Source organism: Scyliorhinus canicula, chromosome 27, assembly GCF_902713615.1.
Source record: "Scyliorhinus canicula chromosome 27, sScyCan1.1, whole genome shotgun sequence".
Taxonomy (NCBI): Eukaryota; Metazoa; Chordata; class Chondrichthyes; order Carcharhiniformes; family Scyliorhinidae; genus Scyliorhinus; species Scyliorhinus canicula.
The window spans coordinates 17,109,965-17,130,743 of NC_052172.1; the positions used below are offsets into that span (position 1 = coordinate 17,109,965).

A 20,779-nucleotide genomic window follows, 5' to 3' on the forward strand; every position below is an offset into this window, starting at 1 on the left:
TTGGATTTGAGCCATCACTTTGTGTTGACCAGAGTCTTCACGGGAAATATTCGGTTCGCTGCACGGGGGCCCTGCCGGTCCAACGCTCTGAGGACGATGCGGGACTAAAGTGGACAAGAGCGAGGGGGAGAGAGAGAGCGAAGGAAAGAGGGTGAGAGCGAGTCTGAGCTGAGGGGAAGAGAGAGGTGAAAAAGAAAATGAAAGACTTGCACTTACATCGCGCCCAACCGGCCTTTCAATGCCTGATCGGCAATTGACCCCCTTGTCAGTTGCTGTGAGTTGGAAACGCAGCAGCCAATCTGTGCACAGCAAGATCCCGCAAACAGGGCCGTGATAACGTCCAGTGACGTCAAGTGAGGGACGGATATTGTTCAGGACGCTGGGGGTGGGGGGATGGGGGAGCACTCCCTCCTGCTCTTCCTCGAAATAGCACGGCAGGATCTTCACACCTCATCCGAAAGACAGCACCCCTGGAAGTGACACGCTCCCTCGGCACTGCACCGGGGGGGGGGGGAGTGTCGGCCTCGATGTTTGCACCCAGGTCCCGGAGTGGGCCTTGAACCCAGAACCTTCTGACTCCGAGGGGAAGGGGTGTGGTCGACAGGGCCACTCCACAGCTGACCCGCGAGTGAGAGAGAAGGGGCGAGACGGCAAGAGTGAGCGGGAAAGGGAAGAGGCGAGAGAAAGAGAACGAGAGGAAAGATGGAGAGAGGGCGAGAGAGAAAGAAAGAGAGTGGGCAAGAGAGAAAGAGAAAGAGGGAGAGAGAGACAGAAAGAAAGGGGGGGGGGGAAGAGAGAGAGAGAAATAGATAGAGGGCAAGAGAGGGTGAGAGAGAGTTAAAGAGGGAGCGAGAGAGAAAGAGAAAGAGGGCAAGAGAGGGTGAGAGAGAGCTAAAGAGGGAGCGAGAGAGAAAGAGAAAGAGGGCAAGAGAGGGAGAAAGTGGCAGAGAAAGGGAGAGAGAGTAAAAGAAAGAGAAAGAAAGAGAGAGGGCAAGAGAGTGAGAGAGAGAAATGAAGAGGGAGAGAGAGGGGGATGTAAAAGAGAGAGAGAAAGATACAGGGCGAGAGAGAGAGAGAGAGAGCAAAAGAGGGAGCAAAAAAAAGAGAGTTAGCGAGCAAGAGAGAGAGTTATAGAGAAAGAGAGAGAGGACAAGAGAGAAAGAGGGAGAGCAAGAGAGATAATGAGAGAGAGAGAGAGAGAGAGAGAGGTAGAGAGAGGGGGACAAGAGAGAGAGAGAAAGAAAAAGAGAGACAGGACAAGAGAGAGAGAGAAAGAGGGAGAGCAAGAGAGATAATGAGAGCGAGAGGACAAGAGAGAGAGAGAAAGAGGGAGAGCAAGAGAGATAATGAGAGAGAGAGAGAGAGAGAGAGGTCGAGAGAGAGGGGGACAAGAGAGAGAGAGAAAGAAAGAGAGAGACAGGACAAGAGAGAGAGAGAAAGAGGGAGAGCAAGAGAGATAATGAGAGAGAGAGAGAGAGGTAGAGAGAGAGGGGGACGAGAGAGAGAGAAAGAAAGAGAGAGACAGGACAAGAGAGAGAGCGAAAGAGGGAGAGCAAGAGAGATAATGAGAGAGAGAGAGAGAGAGCGGTAGAGAGAGAGAGAGAAGGGGACAAGAGAGAGAGAGCGAGGCCATTGAGTTGTGTGTAGACCGGACTAAAACATGAATTTATTTTGATGCCTCCTGTTTATTTTCTTGTGCGTCTACTCTGAGGGGCAAACAGGCCATTCACACAAAAGGCGCATCCTGACCCGAGCGAGCGCTTCCTCTCCCACCCATTGATCCCTTGGTGAGGAAGCTTATCTGGTCCGTTGCCACTTCCAGTTCCCTCCACCCTGCCGGCTAATCTGGTCTTGGATCCGGTTTTCATAGGACAGGCTCCGAGTCCCCTTCGTCATTAACTTGTTCTTGTCCAGAGCCAAGGGCGGGGGAGGGGGGGGGGGGGGGGGGGGGGGTAGGTGAGAGAGGCCTGCATTCGCTGGGCACCATTCCACCATACAGGCTGCCCTAACGCAGCAGCCAGACTGTGCACAGCAGGATCCCACAAGCAGTGGCGTGAGAGGCGGCCTGGGAAAACCTTTGTGATGCTGTTCGAGGGATTAAACATTGGACAGGACGCGCAGAGGAGAACTCCACCCTCCCCCAAACAGACCCCCCCCCCCCACACACACACACACACTTCCCCACACGCACCCGCCCCCCTCACCCCCAACCACGCTGCGACACAGCTGACAGCCTCCATGGGAGCGGCTTGAATCCATCCCCCCCCCCGCCCCACACTGGGTGGCCCGCACACCTTCTCGCCCAGTCGAAGGCGCCAACCTGCTGTTTCTGCTCACCCCAGCGCAGGGCCAGCACGGTAGCACAGTGGGTAGCACTGCTGCCTCACAGCGCCAGGGACCCGGGTTCGATTCCAGCCTCGGGTCACTGTCTGTGCGGAGTTTGCACGTCCTCCCCGTGTGTGCGTGGGTTTCCTCCGGGCACTCCGGTTTCCTCCCACAGTCCAAAGATGTGCAACTTGGGTTGATTGGCCGTAATCAATTGTCCAATATTGTCCAAAAGGTGAGGTGGGGTTACAGGGATAGGGCGGTGGAGTGGGCCAAGGTAGGGATGCTCTTTTGGAGGGTAGGCGCAGACTCAATGGGCCGAATGGCCTCCTTCTGCAGCATAGGAATTCTCTGATTCTATGAAGTTGGATGAAAGTCGTGCTCGATTGGATCAGTCCCAATGGTAAGCGACATCGGCAGTGGCATCAGCATTAACAAAAACAACATTGTCTCGGGCGGCAGGAATGCATCTTAAGGTTGTCAGAACTCAACGATTCAAAATAGCTTTTTTCCACTGGCTGAGGAAAATGAGCCCTTAGTAAACAGTCCTGTGCTGTAACTCCCTGTAAACAGCGGCTTCCTGTCATTCTGTCCTGGAGCTGAGAGAGAAACTCCAGCTGACACACGGCAAGGTCACAGCCCGAGCGGTCAGAGGTTAGGCACAAGTTCAAAGTGCACAGGTCAGCTCGATTGACCTCATCGAAGCGGGGGGGGGGGGGGGGGCAGAAAGAGATCCAGTCATTCCGTCTTTGTTTCTGGGACAGGAGCGGCGAGATTTCCTGATTCCATCCGTTCTTTCACTTTCTGACATACTGCAACACGGGGGGGGGGGGGGGGGGGGGGGGGGGGGGGGGGGGGATGGGGGTGAATGTGGTGAACAGCAGGGAACTGGGTGAATGGAGCGAACGGGGTGGAATGGGGGATAAAAGGGGGAAATGGGGAGGGAAACGGTGGGAATTGGGTTAATGGAGGTAATGGAGGGTGGGGATATGGGGAGGGAACAGAGGGGGAAATGGAGGGGGGGGCGGGGGAATGGGGGGCGGGAGAGGCGGGAGAGGCGGGGGGGGGACTGGGGGAACGAGGGGGTGCAGTTTGATGGAACCCAATTGAAGAAGTTTTGTTTTCTAGGGTGTCGTAAACAGCAAAGTGTCCCAAAGTTGGTCACAGAAGCAAAATGAAGCATTCAGACAGTAACGCAGTAAATGGCAAAATGGCCAAAAGATGTTTTAAAATTTATTCATTCATTCATTCATGGGACAATGTATATGTGAAATGATGCCCTGGGCACGTTGCTGGCAAATGTTCTGGTGCTCAGATATCGTGGAAAGATTTTGTTTGAAATTCATTCTTGGGATGCGGGCGTCTCTGGCTGGGCCCAACATTTATTGTCCGTCCCAAATTGTCACTTTGAGAAGGTGGTGGGTGAGCCGCCTTCTTGAACCGCTGCAGTCCCCGTTGCAAAGGTATTCTCGTAGTGTTATTAGGGAGGGGGTTCCAGGGTTTTGACCCAGCGACAGTGAAGGAACGGCCAATATATTTCCAAGTCAGGGCGGTGAGTGACTGGGAGGGGAACCTCCAGGTGGTGGGGTTCCCAGGTATCTGCTGCTCTTGTCCTTCTAGATAGTCGGGGTCACAGGTTTGGAAGGTGCTGTCGAAGGAGCCTTGGTGAGTTGCTGCAGTGCATCTTGTAGACGGGACACACGGCTGCCACTGTGCGTCGGTGGTGGAGGGAGGGAGGGCGGTGGGTGAGATGACAATCCATCCAAGTTTGGAAAAAGGTGGGGATTTTACGGGCCGTCTCAAAGGCGGTAAAGAGAGACGGAGAGGTTTCGGGGAGGGAATTCGAGAGGTCGGGACCCCAGGCAACTGAAAGCACAGCCGCCAATGGCGGAGCAATTAAAATCCGGGGACGATGCTCATCAGGCCGAGATTCGAGGAAAGCCAAGAGCTCGGAGGGGCTGGAGGAATTCACAGAGGTTGGGAGGGGAAAGGCCTCGGAGGGTTTTGAAAACGTGGATGGGAGTTTTGCAAATAAAAATGTTGTTTCACTGGGAACAAACGCTGGTGAGCGGGCACATGGGCTGAGAAGGTGAGGGAGCAGCAGAGGATTGGATGACCTCCGGTCTACGGAGGGTAGGAGGTGGGAGACTGACCATTCAGGAACGTGGTAGCTGACACGTGAGAAACGCCATGGATTGCGGGATCAAGCAGCAGATCAGCAGAGGCAGGGTGAGTCAGGAGAGGTCACAGGCCTGAAGGTCAACACCCTCCGTGATAGCACGATTAGAGAAGCACGGATATGACAGGCCCATCACGAGACCTCCTAGGCTGCGGACAGCCTGGTTCTGAGACAGTTGCCAGGAAGAGAGTCTGGGGGGTCAGTAGTTCCGGAGCGACGCTTAAGGCGGAGACTGGCATCAGCCTTTCCGGCATTTACTGGAAATAAGTTCCTGCTCATCGGGACGTAGGCGTCAGGAAATGGAAGAGTTATAATCCCAGAGGACTGGGATTCGATGGGAAATGTGGAGGAATGGGAGATTCGGCAAGCTAGAGGGATGGGGTTTGATGGAATTTCTATGAAGCCGCCCCACTATGTGGGCAAATACAACAGTCAAATGCATGCACAGCAAGATCCCACAAGCAGTAAATGGGCCGAGTGACTGTGAAGCTGATGGCACTGATTGAGGGAGGAATGTTGCCCAGGTTTTCAAGAGAATTGCTCCCTTTGTCGGGCCGTGAGACCCTGAGAGGGAAGAAGGGGCCTTTCTTCAGATGGCCGCCCCTGACGGTGCAGCACTCCCGTTCCGGGGAGCGTCGGCCTAGTCTCTGGGGCTGAAGCCTCACGTGCAGCATTGGGACCCAGGTCCTCCCTGAACGAGAGCCAAGTGAGGTGAATGTCCCTTAAAGGCACAGCACCTGGAAAATTAACAATGTGGAAATTTAGCTCCAAGGTTAAAATTGGAGGAACTGGGTATAACCTTGAATCAAATCAGATTGAGATTTACTCGAGGTGACCACAGTTATGACAGGTTTAGATCAGTTAGACAGAGGGAAACTGATGCCTTTGTCTGCTGTCTTAATGAAATGAAAATGGCTTATTGTCACGAGTAGGCTTCAATGAAGTTACTGTGGAAAGCCCCTAGTCGCCACATTCCGGCGCCTGTCCGGGGAGGCTGGTACGGACTGGAGTGATTGATTTCAGGGTTTGGGAAAGTGATCCCGGGGGCGAGGGGAGAGATGTGCGGAAGATTGTGTTCTCACGGCGAGGGATGATGACCTGGAACCCTCTGCTCATGATGGGGGGGGGGGGGGGGGGGGGGTGGCAGAGGGGCTGATGATTTAAACGGATCTTGGATGGGTGTGTGGTAGTCACCACTGCCAGTATTATATGTATTACGGTAAGACACGTACAGTAGAGGTACATGGGTAAATCCTTGCCTGCTGGCTCCGCCCAGTAGGCAGGGTATAAATGTCTGTGCTCACCGTGCTGCAGCCATTCTGGTTCCAGCTGCAGGAGGCACAACATCTTTGCTCAATAAACCCTCGATTATTCCACTGCTCTCGTCTTTGTGGTAATTGATAGTGCATCAGGGTGCTCGAGGGAAATAACCTCGCAGAGCTTCGGGCCGAGGGCACTACCCTGGGGAACTCCTGCAGCGAAGCCCTGGAGCTGTGGTGATTGTCCTCCAACCATCGCCCTTTGTGCCGGGTATGACCCCCGACCCAACGGAACAGGAGCAGTGGGGCCGACTGGATTGACCTACAGACAACCGGTATGGATCCGATGGGCCGAATGGCCTCGTTGGGTGCCACAAACCAGTCTGAGAGAATAGAGACCTACCCGGATCAGCTGATTGGGGACTGAGGCCGTGAGGTAATGGGGGTCAGTCTGGCCGTTAGTTCCTACGTCGATCGAGGTCACTGCGGCGAAACCCCACCCCCACCTCTGAACACCTCGGTTACCCCTAGAAACACGGAGATGCTGACGAGGAAACAGAGCCTGAGTCAGCGGATTGCGTTGTGGTCTGTGGTTCGTGCAACAGCCTAATTTTAATTCCAAGAAGCCGGCAGCAAAGCCATCGCCTCGACAGAGCGGCGACCCGACCACAGGCTCGCTGACAAAGGTTATCGGAATCTGACATCAAAAGACAGAGCCGTCGGCCTCGATGCCGCGGAACAGTCAAGCGGTGGGTGGCAAAAGAAAGGTCCCGCTTTAAGAGGCGGGAGGGGTGGGGTTGGGGGCAGGGGGAGCCAGCTGGTTCCCCCTCTCAGTCCGTCAGTCAGCATCGCCAAAGGAGCTGGAAGCCGAGCAACACGAGGGAGTGTTCGCGTGGGCGATGTAAACCTAGTGATAATTATAATCTTTATTAGTGTCACAAGTAGGCTTACATTAACACTGCAATGAAGTTACTGTGAAAATCCCCTAGTCGCCACATTCCGGCGCCTGTTCGGGTACACGGAGGGAGAATTCAGAATGTCCAATTCACCTAACCAGCACGTCTTTCGGGACTTGTGGGAGGAAACCGGAGCACCCGGAGGAAACCCACGCAGACACGGGGAGAACGTGCAGACTCCGCACAGACAGTGACCCCAAGCCGGGAATCAAACCTGGGATCCTGGAGCTGTGAAGCCACAGTGCCTACCACTGTGCTACCGTGCAGCCCTCGGGGTGGGTTCGAGAAGGGGAGGGTGGGTGTAGGGAGGGAAATCCAGAGCTTTGCCCGGGGTGTCCACTCCATGTTCGGGCTCTGAAACGCGAAGATGACCGAGTGTCCTGTCTGGCCTGCCATAGCCGTGTGACCTCTGACACGAGGGGAACTCTGGGGGAATGCCAAACACACACAGATACATCACACCAGTAAATGATATATTAAAACAACCTTTATTACTGACACATATTAAACTACCTTTAACATCACAGAAAAATAGCTTTTAATTTCTAGTTAAACAGTGCTTGGCAATAAAAACATATCATAATATCAAAACAACCAGGAAATCCAGTTCCTCGATCCCTGCTCCGCCATTCAATACATTTAAAAATAAATTTAGAGTACCCAATTCACTTTTTCCAATTAAGGGGCAATTTAGCGTAGTCAATTCACCTACTCTGCACATCTTTGGGTTGTGGGGGCGAAACCCACTGCGGACACGGGGAGAATGTGCAAACTCTACACGGACAGTGACCCAGAGCCGGGATCGAACCTGGGACCTCGGCGCCGTGAGGCAACAGGGCTAACCCACTGCACCACAGTGCTGCCCCCATTCAATCCCATCCTGACCTTAACTCGACTGTCCTGCCCATTCTCCATAACCTTCCAACCCATTCCCAATGAAAAATCTGTCCATCCCCTCGTTAAATTTACTCACTGTCCCAGCATCCTCCGCACTCTCGGGTAGCGAATTCCACAGATTCACAACCCTTTGGGAAGTCGTTTCTCCTCAACCCTGTTTTAAATCTACCACCCCCTGTCCAAAGACTGTGACCACCCGTTCTAGAATGCCCCACAAGAGGAAGCGTCTGCTTTTGTCAATGCCTCTTATCATTTTGTGTACCTCAATTTGATCTCCTCTCACTTTAGCTTCCAACTAATAATGCGTTCTTTATCTCCAATCAGGCAAAACCATCACAGGGCAAAGACCACTTTTACATGGAGCCAGCAAACACAGGAATTCTCACCAATCTTTGGATGCAGAGATCTTTTGAGAGACTGCTCAAAAGGAGAGAGAGAGAGAGAGAGAGAGAGAGAGAGAGAGAGAGAGAGAGAGAGATCCTGTCAGATTAATGCTGTATCTCTCGCACAGCCTTCTGCAGAAGCTGCTGTTCACCTCACAGCCACAACTAAACTCAAATCACGCCTGCTACAGACCTGGCTCCTCCCATTAATTACATCATCCCCATTCCACTCAAATCCCATGACCTAATTACTTAAGTTTAAACACAATGTCTCTAATTATCTACTCCCTGTAAATTGTAACAAAAAAAAAACCATGGTTTGAAATAACGATGATCTAACATTACGGCATCTTAATTGCACCTCTGCAGCCACAAAATCTGTCCATTTTGCATCCAGGATATTTATAAAAAATTGACCACAGCAGATATATACACACCCCCACCCATGCATGTAATCATTTCTGCATCAGATACATACAACACAATATATAAAAGAAACTCCCAAATTCATCACACCCTCTTTGCGAACCTCCGGATGATGTCGTTCGGTTAACACCATAACGAACCCCTGGACTTGGATTCTCTCTGATGTCATCCATTAAGAGAAGAATGACAAAGGTTTCCCTGGCGACAGGGCAACTGGTTGTCTGAGGCGGCAATACTTTTCTGACCTCCAGGGGTCGGTCCGTCTCCATCACAGCCCTTTCTGTATTTAATCACCCGTACTATTGTCCTTCCTCTGAGCTCCTACCTCCTACTCTTCCAAAGTTCTTCACTCAACCTCCGCCCTGACTCCACCATCATTGTGTTGAATACAGGACTTATTGCCGAGTCCTCCACGTATAAATATATAACAGTAAAGGACGGGGAAGGCAGGCTGCACTTTCAAGTCAGCCCCAGGCTCATATTATCCTGGATGACTCTCCACTTGCCTGGGTGAGCGTAGCTCCAACAACACTCAAGAAGCTCGACACCGTCCAGGACAAAGCAGCCCCGCTTGATTGGCAGCCCATCCACCACCTTCAACATTCACTCCTTCCACCACCGACGCACAGTGGCAGCCATTGTACCGTCTACAAGATGTACCGCAGCAACTCGCCGAGGTTCCTTCGACAGTACCTTCCAAACCCGTGACCTCTACCATCCAGAAGGACGGGGGGGGGGCAGCAGATACCTGGTATCCCCGCCACCTGGAGGTCCCCCTCCATACCCCACACCACCCTGACCTGGAAATATATCGGCCGTTCCTTCACTGTCGCTGTTCTAAGCCGTGGAACTCCCTCCCTAACAGCACGGTGGGTGTACCTAAACCACAGGGAGTGTAGCAGTTCGAGGAGGCGGCTCACCCACTACCTCCTCAAGGGGCAATTAGGGATGGGCAATAAATGCAATGCCCATACCCGGAAAATGCGCAAACTAAAGCTCATGATGGTTGGAGCACTCTCCGTCGACGGCAGCGCACTCTTGCCCGCGGATCTCCCGATGATGTGTGGGTGCCCACAATGGGTGACCCCATTGGCCGGCCGCAGGGGCAGGGGATCCCGCTGCTGGCGGGGATGCGACACACCAGGAAACCGGGTACGGCGGGACAGAGAATCCCACCCCATGTCTAAACGTTCCCAATCCATTTCACCCCACAACAATGTCATGTCATTTTGGCCTAATTTCTACCTGGGATAAACTCCACTGGCAACAACAGAGCCTTATCTTATAAAGCTCTGTTATTGTTGTAAAATCTCCCAACTTAGGAAATCGGAGCAGGAGGAGGCCATTTGGCCCTTCGAGCCTGCTCCTATACTCAATAGGATCATGGCTGATTCTTTATTTCAACGCCATACTCCCCAGGCTCTCCCCAGATCCCCTTGATGCCTTTAGAGTCTAAGGGGGCGATTCTCCGAGCCCCGCGCCGGGCCGGAGAATCGGCGCAACCGCGCCACAACGCTGGCGCGCAATTTATCCGAGGTGCGGAGAATCAGCGCAATTTGCGCGGCGCCGGCCGCTGGAATCGTCGGGGCCGCCGATCATCCAGCCCGGATGGGCTGAGCGGCCGCGCTGATACGACAGAGTCCCGCCGGCGCCGTGCATGCCTGGTCGCTGCTGGTGGGATCTCTGCGCGAATGGTCGGTGGGGGGGGGGGGGGGGGGGGGCTGTGCGGGGGGGGGGGGGGGGGGGGTCCTCCAATGGGGTCTGACCCGCGATCGGGGCCTACCGATCGACGGGCCGGCCTCCCCCCCCCCCTCCCGGGCCTACTTTCTGCCGCAGCCAGCCCCTGGAAACCAACGCCATGTTGGTCGAGGCTGGCGCACTGAAGAAGTCCCCCGCGTGGGTTACCGCGGCCCAACTGAGCACGCGTGGGTTGGCGAGGCCCAACTGAGCACACGTGGGTTGGCGAGGCCCAACTGAGCACGCGTGGGTTGGCGTGACCCAACTGACCACGCGTGGGTTGGCGAGGCCCAACTGAGCACGCGTGGGTTGGCGAGGCCCAACTGAGCACGCGTGGGTTGGCGAGGCCCAACTGAGCACACGTGGGTTGGCGTGGCCCAACTGAACACGCGTGGGTTGGCGAGGCCCAACTGAGCACGCGTGGGTTGGCGTGGCCCAACTGAGCACGCGTGGGTTGGCGAGGCCCAACTGAACACGCGTGGGTTGGCGTGGCCCAACTGAGCACGCGTGGGTTGGCGAGGCCCAACTGAGCACGCGTGGGTTGGCGTGGCCCAACTGAGCACGCGTGGGTTGGCGAGGCCCAACTGAACACGCGTGGGTTACCGCGGCCCAACTGAGCACGCGTGGGTTGGCGAGGCCCAACTGAGCAGGCGTGGGTTGGCGCGGCGGCCATCTGGCGCTGCGAAAGGAGGCTGGAGCGGCGGCTCCAGCACAGTGTTAGCCCCCTGTGGGGGCCAGAATCGGTCGTACCCGGGCCCAGTTCGCGCCGTTGTGAAACGCGACGATGTTTACGACGACCCGAACACTTGGGCTCCATATTGGAGAATCGCCCCCTATAAATCTGTCTATTTCCTTCTTAAATATATTCAGTGACTCGGCCTCCAAGGCTTTCTGCGGTGGAGAATTCCACAGGTTCACCATCCTCCGAGTGAAGAGGTTTCTCCTCATCTTAGTTCTAAATGGCTCCCGTATCCTGAGACAGTGACCCCTGGTTCTAGACTCCACGCCCCGCCCCCCACCCCGCCCCCCAGCCAGGGGTAACAACATCCCAGTCTCCAGTCTGCCCAGCCCTGTCAGCATTTTATACGTTTCAATCAGATCCCCTCTCATTCTTCTAAATTCCAGTGAATACAAACGCACTTGACTCGACCTTGAAGTGCTGAGGGTTTTGGCAAAGGTTGGCTCCATGACCAGTACAGGCTTGGAGGGCCGAAGGGCCTGTTCCTGTGCTGTTGTTGTTCTGTGTTCTCTCCTCGTACGACAACCCTGCTGTCCCAGGAACCAGTCTGGTGAACCTTCGCTGAACTCCCTCTGTGGAAAGTATATCCTTTCTCGGGTATGGAGACCAAAACTGCCCACAATACTCCAGGTGTGATCTCACCAAGGGCCCTGTACAGCTGCAATCGGACACCCTCGCTCCTGTGCAAAGGGACATAGGTGGGATGCAGAGCTGGGCTGAGAAGTGGCAGATGGAGTTTAACCCTGAAAAGTGTGAGGTTGTCCATTTTGGAAGGACAAATATGAATGCGGAATACAGGGTTAACGGTAGGGTTCTTGGCAATGTGGAGGAGCAGAGAGATCTTGGGGTCTATGTTCATAGATCTTTGAAAGTTGACTCTCAAGTGGATAGAGCTGTGAAGAAGGCCTATGGTGTGCTAGCGTTCATTAGCAGAGGGATTGAATTAAAGAGCTGTGAGGTGATGATGCAGCTGTACAAAACCTTGGTCAGGCCACATTTGGAGTACTGTGTGCAGTTCTGGTCGCCTCATTTTAGGAAGGATGTGGAAGCTTTGGAAAAGGTGCAAAGGAGATTTACCAGGATGTTGTCTGGAATGGAGAGTAGGTCTTACGAGGAAAGTTTGAGGGTGCTAGGCCTTTTCTCATTAGAACGGAGAAGGATGAAATGAAAAATGAAAATCGCTTATTGTCACGAGTAGGCTTCAATGAAGTTACTGTGAAAAGCCCTTAGTCGCCACATTCCGGCGCCTGTCCGGGGAGGCTGGTACGGGAATCGAACCGTGCTGCTGGCCTGCCTTGGTCTGCTTTAAAAGCCAGCGATTTAGCCCAGTGAGCTAAACCAGGGGTGACTTGATAGAGGTGTATAAGATGATCAGGGGAATAGATAGAGTAGACAGTCAGAGACTTTTTCCCCGGGTGGAACAAACCATTACAAGGGGACATAAATTTAAGGTGAACGGTGGAAGCTATAGGGGGGATGTCAGAGGTAGGGTCTTTACCCAGAGAGTAGTGGGGGCGTGGAATGCACTGCCTGTGGAAGTAGTTGAGTCGGAAACATTAGGGACCTTCAAGCGGCTATTGGATAGGTACATGGATCACAATAGAATGATGGGGTGTAGATTAATTTGCTCTTAATCTAGGACAAAAGTTTGGCACGACATCGTGGGCCGAAGGGCTTGTTCTGTGCTGTATTTTTCTATGCTGAGTCCTCTCGCATTGAAGGCCAACAGACCATTTGGCTTCCTACCTGCTTGCTGTACCTGCTGTCAGTGACTGGCGCACCAGGGGCACCCAGCCCCCCCCCCCCCCCCCCCCCCCCCCCACCTCCCCTGAACCTCAACATTTCCCAATCTAGCAGCATTGAAACAAAAGGCGGCCCAGCTGCCTCACGGGAACAGTAATAATAATAATAATCGCTTATTGTCACAAGTAGGCTTCAATGAAGTTACTGTGAAAAGCCCCGAGTATCCGACTAAATTGGGGACAATCGGACAATGAGCTGCAGAAGGAGACGTGAGCAAAATCTCCGTCAAGGTAGCGGGGAGACGTGGTGTACAGAGCACACCTCACGAGGGCGAGGGTGAGCCGATTCTTTGAAGGGGCGGAAGATGTGTGTGAACGCCCGCGAATCACGTTCATATGTTTTGGTCCTGCCCAAAGCTTGGGGAATACTGGAAGGAGGTGTTTAGGGTCATTTCCAAGGTGGTGCATGTGAAGCTGGACCCGGGTCCCCCAGGAGGCCATATTCGAGGTGTCGGACCAGCCAGGGTTGGAAACGGGTGCGGAGGCAGATATCGTAGCCTTCGCCTCGTTGATCGCCCGAAGGCGGATCCTGTTGGGATGGAGAGCAGCCTCTCCACCCTGTGCCCCAGCGTGGCGGGGGGACCTGTTGGAATACTTGACCCTTGAGAAGGTTAAGTTCGAACTGAGGGGAAGCTCGGAGGGGTTCTACAAGTCATGGGCACTATTTATTATGCACTTTCAAGAACTGGATAACATCGAACATTAATTGGGGTGGGGGGGGGGGTGGGTGGGAGGGTTGGGGGGAGGGGGGCTATGTGTATGAAGGATGACTATGGGTAATCCCTGATTCCTTTTTTGTCATTTGTTTGTGTGACCATGTGGGCTGATGTTTGAGGGTTGTTGGGAGGATGGGATCGTTGTTATTGTTATGGGGATTTGTTGTTGATTATTGTTTGTTGTTGGTGGGTGTAAATCCGGGAGAAAATGTGAAAAAGGAGGAGAATAAAAATGCCTCCTTCTAAAGGAGGAGGCAGGAGAGAGAGGAGGAAGGTTTAGGGGAGGGAATCCCGGAGCTCGGAGCCCCAGGTAGCCGACGGCATGGTCTCCGATGGTGGAGCGGCGGGAATCAGGGAAGAGCAAGGGGTTTCAGGATTAGAGGAGGGCAGAGGGCTGTCGAGGACGTTCAATGCAAGGTCAGGTTGAGGAAAAGGGCGAGGCAGACGTGGCAGAGAATTTGCAGGCAGGTCACTGGCCGATTTGGAGTGGATGAACAGTGCAAGGGGACCGAAGTGAACGTCTTTACAGACGCCACCGGCGATTTGTCTGAGGAACACTCCACCTCCCCTTGGACAACATTCGGATTCCTCTGCAGCCAGCCACTGAGGTAGAGAATGGACGGACAGCGACAGTCCCAGGGATTGCCGTGCAAAAGGACCTGTTTGAGCCTCGTCAGGGGTTCCAGCAACCCATCGCTGACGTTGGTCAACCGGTTGAAGTTGAGGTGCAGGACGGTAAGATGGGCGAGATTTTGGAAAATGGCCGCGGGGAGGGAGGAGATGGCGTTCCTGTCCAGGTGCAACTCTTGCAAGTTCTTCTGCTTCTCGAAGATCCCGGGGGCTAAGGTGGCCAGATGGTTGTTGTGAACATGCAGCTTCTTCAATCTGGGGAGGTGGGCGAAGGCTCCAGGAGACAGATGGAGGAGGTGATTGAATTGGAGCTGCAGTTCCTCCAAGGTTTGCAAGTCCCGAAAGAGGTCTGACTCGACGGTGTGCAGCCAATTGCTGTCAAGGTACAAGTCTTTCAGCTTCTTCAGGTTCTTGAAGAGTCCTGGTGAAAGGCTGGTGAATAAATTGTCGCTCAGCTGCAGCTCCCTCAAGTTGGACAGGCGTCCAAAGACATCGGGAGGGAGGGCCGACAGGCGGTTCTGATTGAGTTGCAGGATCCTCAGCTCCGTCAGGCCGTCAAAGATCTTCTCGGGGAGGAAGGTGATGTTGTTCTGGTCCACCTGGAGCTCCCTCAGGTGACCCAGGTCCTGGAAGGTTGCCACGTGGATGGAGCGCAACTTATTATTGTCAAGGTATAAGGTCTTCAAATTTGTCAGGTTGTGGAAGACGGCCTCTGGCAGGCTCGAGAGCAAGTTGTTGTCCAGTTGAAGCTCCTTCAGCTCAAACTGTTTCTGAAATATCTCTTGAGGCAGAGACGCGAGGCGGTTGTTGTCCAAGTGAAGTTCTTTCAGGCTCAGGAGGCCGCCGAAGACTTGTCCAGGCAACGTGACCATGCGGTTGTTGAAAAGATTTAGTACAGTCAAGTTCAGAAGCTGACGGAACGTTCCGGGAGGAAGGTTAGTGAGGTTGTTAAAGCTCAAGTCGAGCAGTTTTAACCTGGTCAGACCAAGCAGAGCATCTTCTGGCACCTGCGTCAGTTCGTTGTTGCTGATGTCCAATATAACGAGCTTCCTGAATTGGGATAGAAACCCTTCAGGAAGGAACGCAATGTGATTATTATTCAAGTAAAGATCCTTCAACGCTTGAAGGTTCACCACAGCTTCCTCGGGCACCAAACGTAGACGGTTGTGGCTCAGACTCAAGATGTGGAGTTGATCAAGGTCATCCATTGAGCCTTTGGTTAAGGAATGAAGAGTGTTACTTCGGAGATAGAGCTGCTTAAGGTTCTTTAGCCCCTGGAAGGCTCCGGGTTGGAGCACCGAGATCTGATTGCCGTTAAGCTGTAGGAACACCAACATGTCCAGCTCACTGAAGACTCCCGGGGCAATGCTCGTGATGTTATTCAAGCTTAACATGAGTTTCTGAAGATTGGGAAGTCCGGAAAAGGCACCAGGTTTCAAAACCTGAAGGCGATTCTCACTCAGGTGCAGCTCCTTGAGGTGCGTGAGGTTTCCTAGGCAACCTGGCGCCAAGGTGGCGATCTGATTTCCATTCAGGTAAAGCCTGTTCAGTTGCTGCAGGGTGGCTAGCGCCTCCGTTGGTATGGAGCTGAGAGAATTGTGGCTGACGTCCAGGGAGAGGAGATGATTCCTGGGCCTCCTTCCGGAAGGCGCCAAGCCATTGCCGTGCCCAGAGCCGTCACTGAAGAAATCTGTCGGCAGGAGGGTGGAAATCCGATTGTGCTGCAGGAAGATCTCCTGAATACCAAACGGGATATCTACGGGAACCGCGTTCAGCTCCTTATCGATGCACCACATTATCCAGGGGGTGGAGTTAGTGCACTCACAGGGCGGGCAGACGTCTTCAGCGGGCGAGCAGATTCTCACTGAGCACAGCATCAGCCCCAGCACTCCAACAACCAAGAGCATTGTCTTCATGATCCAATGGAACCTCTGTAACATAGACACATTGTGGCCAGTGTTACCACATCAAAATTCTCACCACAGGCAAGCACAATTCCCCCCTTTCTGTGTCTCCACATCAATTACCCCGATCCCCAGTTCACTAGTTTGAGGCACTGCCAGATACATACATAGATATATAGAAGATAGATACATCGATACATAGAAGATAGGAGCAGGAGGAGGCCTTTTGGCCCTTCGAGCCTGCTCTGCCATTCATCACAATCATGGCTGATCATCCAACTCAATAGCCTAATCCTGCTTTCTCCCCATAACCTTTGATCCCATTCGCCCCAAGTGCTATATCCAGCCACCTCTTGAATATATTCAATGTTTTAGCATCAACTACTTCCTGGGGTAATGAATTCCACAGGCTCACCACTCTTTGGGTGAAGAAATGTCTCCTTATCTCTGTGCAAAATGGTTTACCCAGAATCCTCAGACTGTGACCCCTGGTTCTGGACACACCCACCAATGGGAACATCTACCCTGTCTAGTCCTGTTAGAATTTTGTCCAGTCCTGTTAGAAATTTATAAGTCTCTATGAGATCCCCCCTCATCCTTCTGAACTCCAGCGAGAACAATTCCAACCTAGTCAATCCCTCCTCATATGACAGTCCCGCCATCCCTGGAATCAGTCTGGTAAACCTTTGCTGCACTCCCTCGAGAGCAAGAACATCCTTCCTCAGAGAAGGAGACCAAAACTGTGCATAATATTCCAGGTGTGGCCTGTAGAATTGCAGCAAGACGACAGCATGGTGGCGCAGTGGTTAGCACTGTTGCCTCACAGCTCAAGGGACCCGGGTTCAATTCCGGCCTCGGGTGACTGTCTATGCGGAGTCTGCACCTTCTCCCCGTGTCTGCGTGGGTTTCCTCCGGGTGCTCGGTTTCCTCCCACAGTCCAAAGAAGTGCAGGTTAGTTAGATTGGCCGTGCTAAACTGTCCCTTAGTGTCCTAAAAGTTATGAGTGGTTATGGGGATAGGGTGGAGGTGTGGGCTTGGGTAGGGTGCTCTTTCCAAGGGCCGGTGCAGACTCGATGGACCGAATGGCCTCCTTTTGCATTGTAAATTCTATGATTCGATGATCCCTGCTCCTGTACACGAATCCTCTCGCAATGAAGGCCAACATACCATTAGCCTTCTTTACCGCCTGCTGCACCTGCATGCTTACCTTCAGCGAATGGTGCACAACGACACCCAGGTCCCGCTGCACACTCCCCTCTCCTTCATTCAGATAATAATCTGCCTTCCCGTATTAGTGACCACTAATTTGCCCATTCATTCAACTTGACCAAATCCCACTGAAGCGTCTCTGCATCCTCCTCACAGCTCACCCTCCCACCCAACTTGGTGTCATCTGCAAATTTGGAGATATTACATTTAGTTCCCTTAGTTTTCTTTTCCACCTCAACCTGACATTGTGCAGCGAGTTTCCGTTCTTGCAGTCAGTATAAAGTTTCCCTTGAATTCTGTTTTGAATGATCAGTGATTATTTTATATTTCCGGCCCCTAAGTTTTAGTTTCTTCGTTCCTTCATGTGCGGGCATTAATAATAATGCTAATAATGGTAATAATGCTAATATTGATAATAATGATAATAATGATAATAATGATAATAATGTTAATAATCTTTGGTAGTGTCACAAGTAGGCTTACATTAACACTGCAATGAAGTTACTGTGAAAAGCCCCTAGTCACCACATTCCGGCGCCTGTTCGGGTACACGGAGGGAGAATTCAGAATGCCCAATTCGCCTATCAAGCACGTCTTTCAAGGCTTGTGGGAGGACACTGGAGATATTCCGTCAGGGAGGGGGGGGGGGGTGAATCTTTGGAGATCTCTATCCCAGAGGAGTGCGGAAGCTCAGCGATGGAGTATGTTCAAGACTGACTGCGATAGACTTCTACATACTCAAAACATCAAGCCATCCCCCCCTCTCCCCTTCCCGGGAGAATTAGCCTGAGGTCCTCTGGATTACTAGCCGAGGATCCTGCCCAAGGAGAATCCAGCCCAGGGCGGATGGCAACCAGCTTACCGCTCTCTAATAGGTAGAAGCTCCGATATTGTTCTGAATAAACCTTTTACGCACCTTCCTCAATGCCTCTTTGAACCCTTCTTATATCATCAAAACCTCTGAAGGTTGTGCACAAAAACAGCAAGAAGTTGTTGCCACTGCTCACGATACTTGAAGTGTGGTCTAACTAACCTCACTTTATCGCTCCCCTAGTTCCGTCCCCCTCGAATTAAGACCCCAGTGGTTCATTCGCTTCAGTTCTCTGAACCTGCGTTGCTACTTTTTGCCACCTGCGTAGCTGTAACCCCCAGATCCCACTGCTCCGCAATCCCGCAATCCCGCAATCCCGCAAGTGCACTATTCTTCCCAAGGACTCTTCTTCCCATGAAAATGTTTCACCTGGCACATATTTCGATTCACGTTCATTCCTAAGTCCGCTAACGGCGGTGACTCTGGTCGACCTTTCTGGAAAGGCTTGAAGGCTTGCTCACAATAAAACTACCCCCCCCCCAAAAAACTCGGAAATATAGCGTTGAAAGTCAGCGTTGGGATGGTTTACTCACCCTTCCTGTGATGGGTTTTGTCCGAAGGTGGTTGATCACTGTCCAACAAGCAACGAGCCTCTAATGACGTATAGTGACGGACACTGGGGTCCTGCTCCCCTGCACTCCCCACCGCCCCGGGCAATTTGGCCCCCCCTCTAGGTTCTGACAGGAGATTGTTGCTGCTTCGCTGAAGGAGGTGCGACGAAAGGCGAATCAGCGATTTGGTCTTCTAGTTTTCTCATTACTTGGAAGATGCCAGGAAGTGGCTCCGACCGCCACTTGCGTTCATGTGCAATTTGGCACCTTCGAAAGACACACGAAAGAGAAATCAAGGTGCGTGTCAAAGGAACGCTTCCTTCAGAGGGAGCAACTGTGTCTGTATAGCACCTCTCACGCCACAAAAACCTCCCGATCTGTTTCTGTCATGAAGCCACGCAGATGTTATCTGCGAAGATCAGAGAATTAAATAGCACAGAAATGGCCATTCAGCCCATCACATCTGTGTCGGCCAAAAACAACCGCCTAACTATTCTAATCCCATTTTTCAGCACTTGGCCCACAGCCCTGTCTGCCCCGGGATCGCAAGTGAACATCTAAATCCTTCTGAAATGTTGTGAGGGTTCCCGCCTCCGTCACCCTTTCAGACAGCGAGTTCCAGACTCCCACCTCCCTCTGGGTGAAAAGGTTTCCCCCTCACATCCCCTCTAAACCTCCTGTCCCTCACCTTAAATCTCTGCCCCCTGGTCATTGATCCCTCCACCAAGGGGAAAAGTTTCTTCCTGTCTACTCGATCTATGCCCCTCATCATTTTATACATCTCAATCATGTCCCCCCCCCCCCAGTCTCCTCTGCTCCAAGGAAAACAACCCCAGTGTATTCAATCTCTCTCCATAACTAACACTCTCCAACCCAGGCAACATCCTGGTAAATCTCCTCTGCCCCCTTCCCAGTGCTGTCAGATCCCTCCTATAATGTAGAGTCCAGAACTGCCACACAATACTCTGGCCTAACCAACGTTTTATACAGTTACAGCATAACCTCCCTGCTCTTAAACTTTATCCCTGTGTGAATAAAGTATAAAGTATAAGGGCAGCACAGTAGCACAAGTGGCTAGCACTGTGGCTTCACAGCGCCAGGGTCCCGGGTTCGATTCCCCGCTGGGTCACTGTCTGTGTGGAGTCTGCACGTTCTCCCCGTGTCTGCGTGGGTTTCCTCCGGGTGCTCCGGTTTCCTCCCACAGTCCAAAGACGTGCAGGTTAGGCGGATTGGCCATGCTAAACTGCCCTTAGTGTCCAAAAAGGTTAGGAGGGGTTATTGGGTTATGGGGATAGGGTGGAAGTGAGAGCTTAATGAAATGAAAATCGCTTATTGTCACGAGTAGGCTTCAATGAAGTTACTGTGAAAAGCCCCTAGTCGCCACATTCCGGCGCCTGTTCGGGGAGGCTGGTACGGGAATCGAACCGTGCTGCTGGCCTGCCTTGGTCTGCTTTCAAAGCCAGCGATTTAGCCCAGTGTGCTAAGGGTCAGACTTGATGGGCCGAATGGCCTTTTTCTGCACTGTATGTTCTATGAAATACCATAAGCCTTTGTAACCTCCTGCCCTGCTACCTTAAGGGACCAGTGTACATGCACACAAAGATCCCTCTGATCCTCGGTGCTTCCCAGGGTCCTGACGTTAAACATGTATTGCAACTTGGAACACCAATTCGTGGGGATGTAGTTATTTTTTTGGAATGGGATCAAGTGAAACCCCTATGAGAATAGGGAGCCTGGTTGTCATATAATAATTATTAGAGACTATTTATTAAATTAAAGAAAAGACAAATACACACAAACATGCAAAGACAATTAAATATATGAATTACTAAACACGCACACAGTTTACGTAGAACTTGCCCTTGTTCAACGATCTATCCACAATCCCTGAACTCCTTAAGACTCCCCTTTTCCCCCCAAACAACATCTAAATTTAGTAGATCTTTAAGTCAAAACCAGCTTAAGGTTACCACACAATGCAAAGAGGATAATCCAGGCTGGGAGATGTCTTGTCCTGGTGCAGCGAAGATGTTTAAGCTGCCTTTACGAAGGTTCTTTCTGCACTGCCTTTACGAGGTGTTCGGTGGGTGAGGGGTGGGAGGGGTGAGGGTTATGTGGGTGAGGGTTGAGTGGGTGAGGGTTATGTGGGTGAGGGTTATGTGGGTGAGGGGTGATGGTGAGAGGTGAGGGGTGAG

At 52.5% G+C, this 20,779-nt stretch overlaps 1 protein-coding gene across 1 annotated transcript; it reads right to left on the reverse strand.

The window, feature by feature from the left end:
- Positions 1-13,661: 13,661 nt before the first annotated feature.
- LOC119957716 (insulin-like growth factor-binding protein complex acid labile subunit) lies at positions 13,662-15,845 on the reverse strand. The gene has a single exon (XM_038785796.1). It carries the CDS (start codon positions 15,843-15,845, stop codon positions 13,827-13,829), a length of 2,019 nt encoding a protein of 672 aa, XP_038641724.1. The 3' UTR covers positions 13,662-13,826.
- Between the last annotated feature and the right edge of the window lie 4,934 nt (positions 15,846-20,779).

Bases quoted from the DNA above. Each gene is read 5' to 3' on its own strand.
- LOC119957716 (XM_038785796.1), bottom strand. From the start codon at position 15,845: ATGTGGTGCATCGATAAGGAGCTGAACGCGGTTCCCGTAGATATCCCG.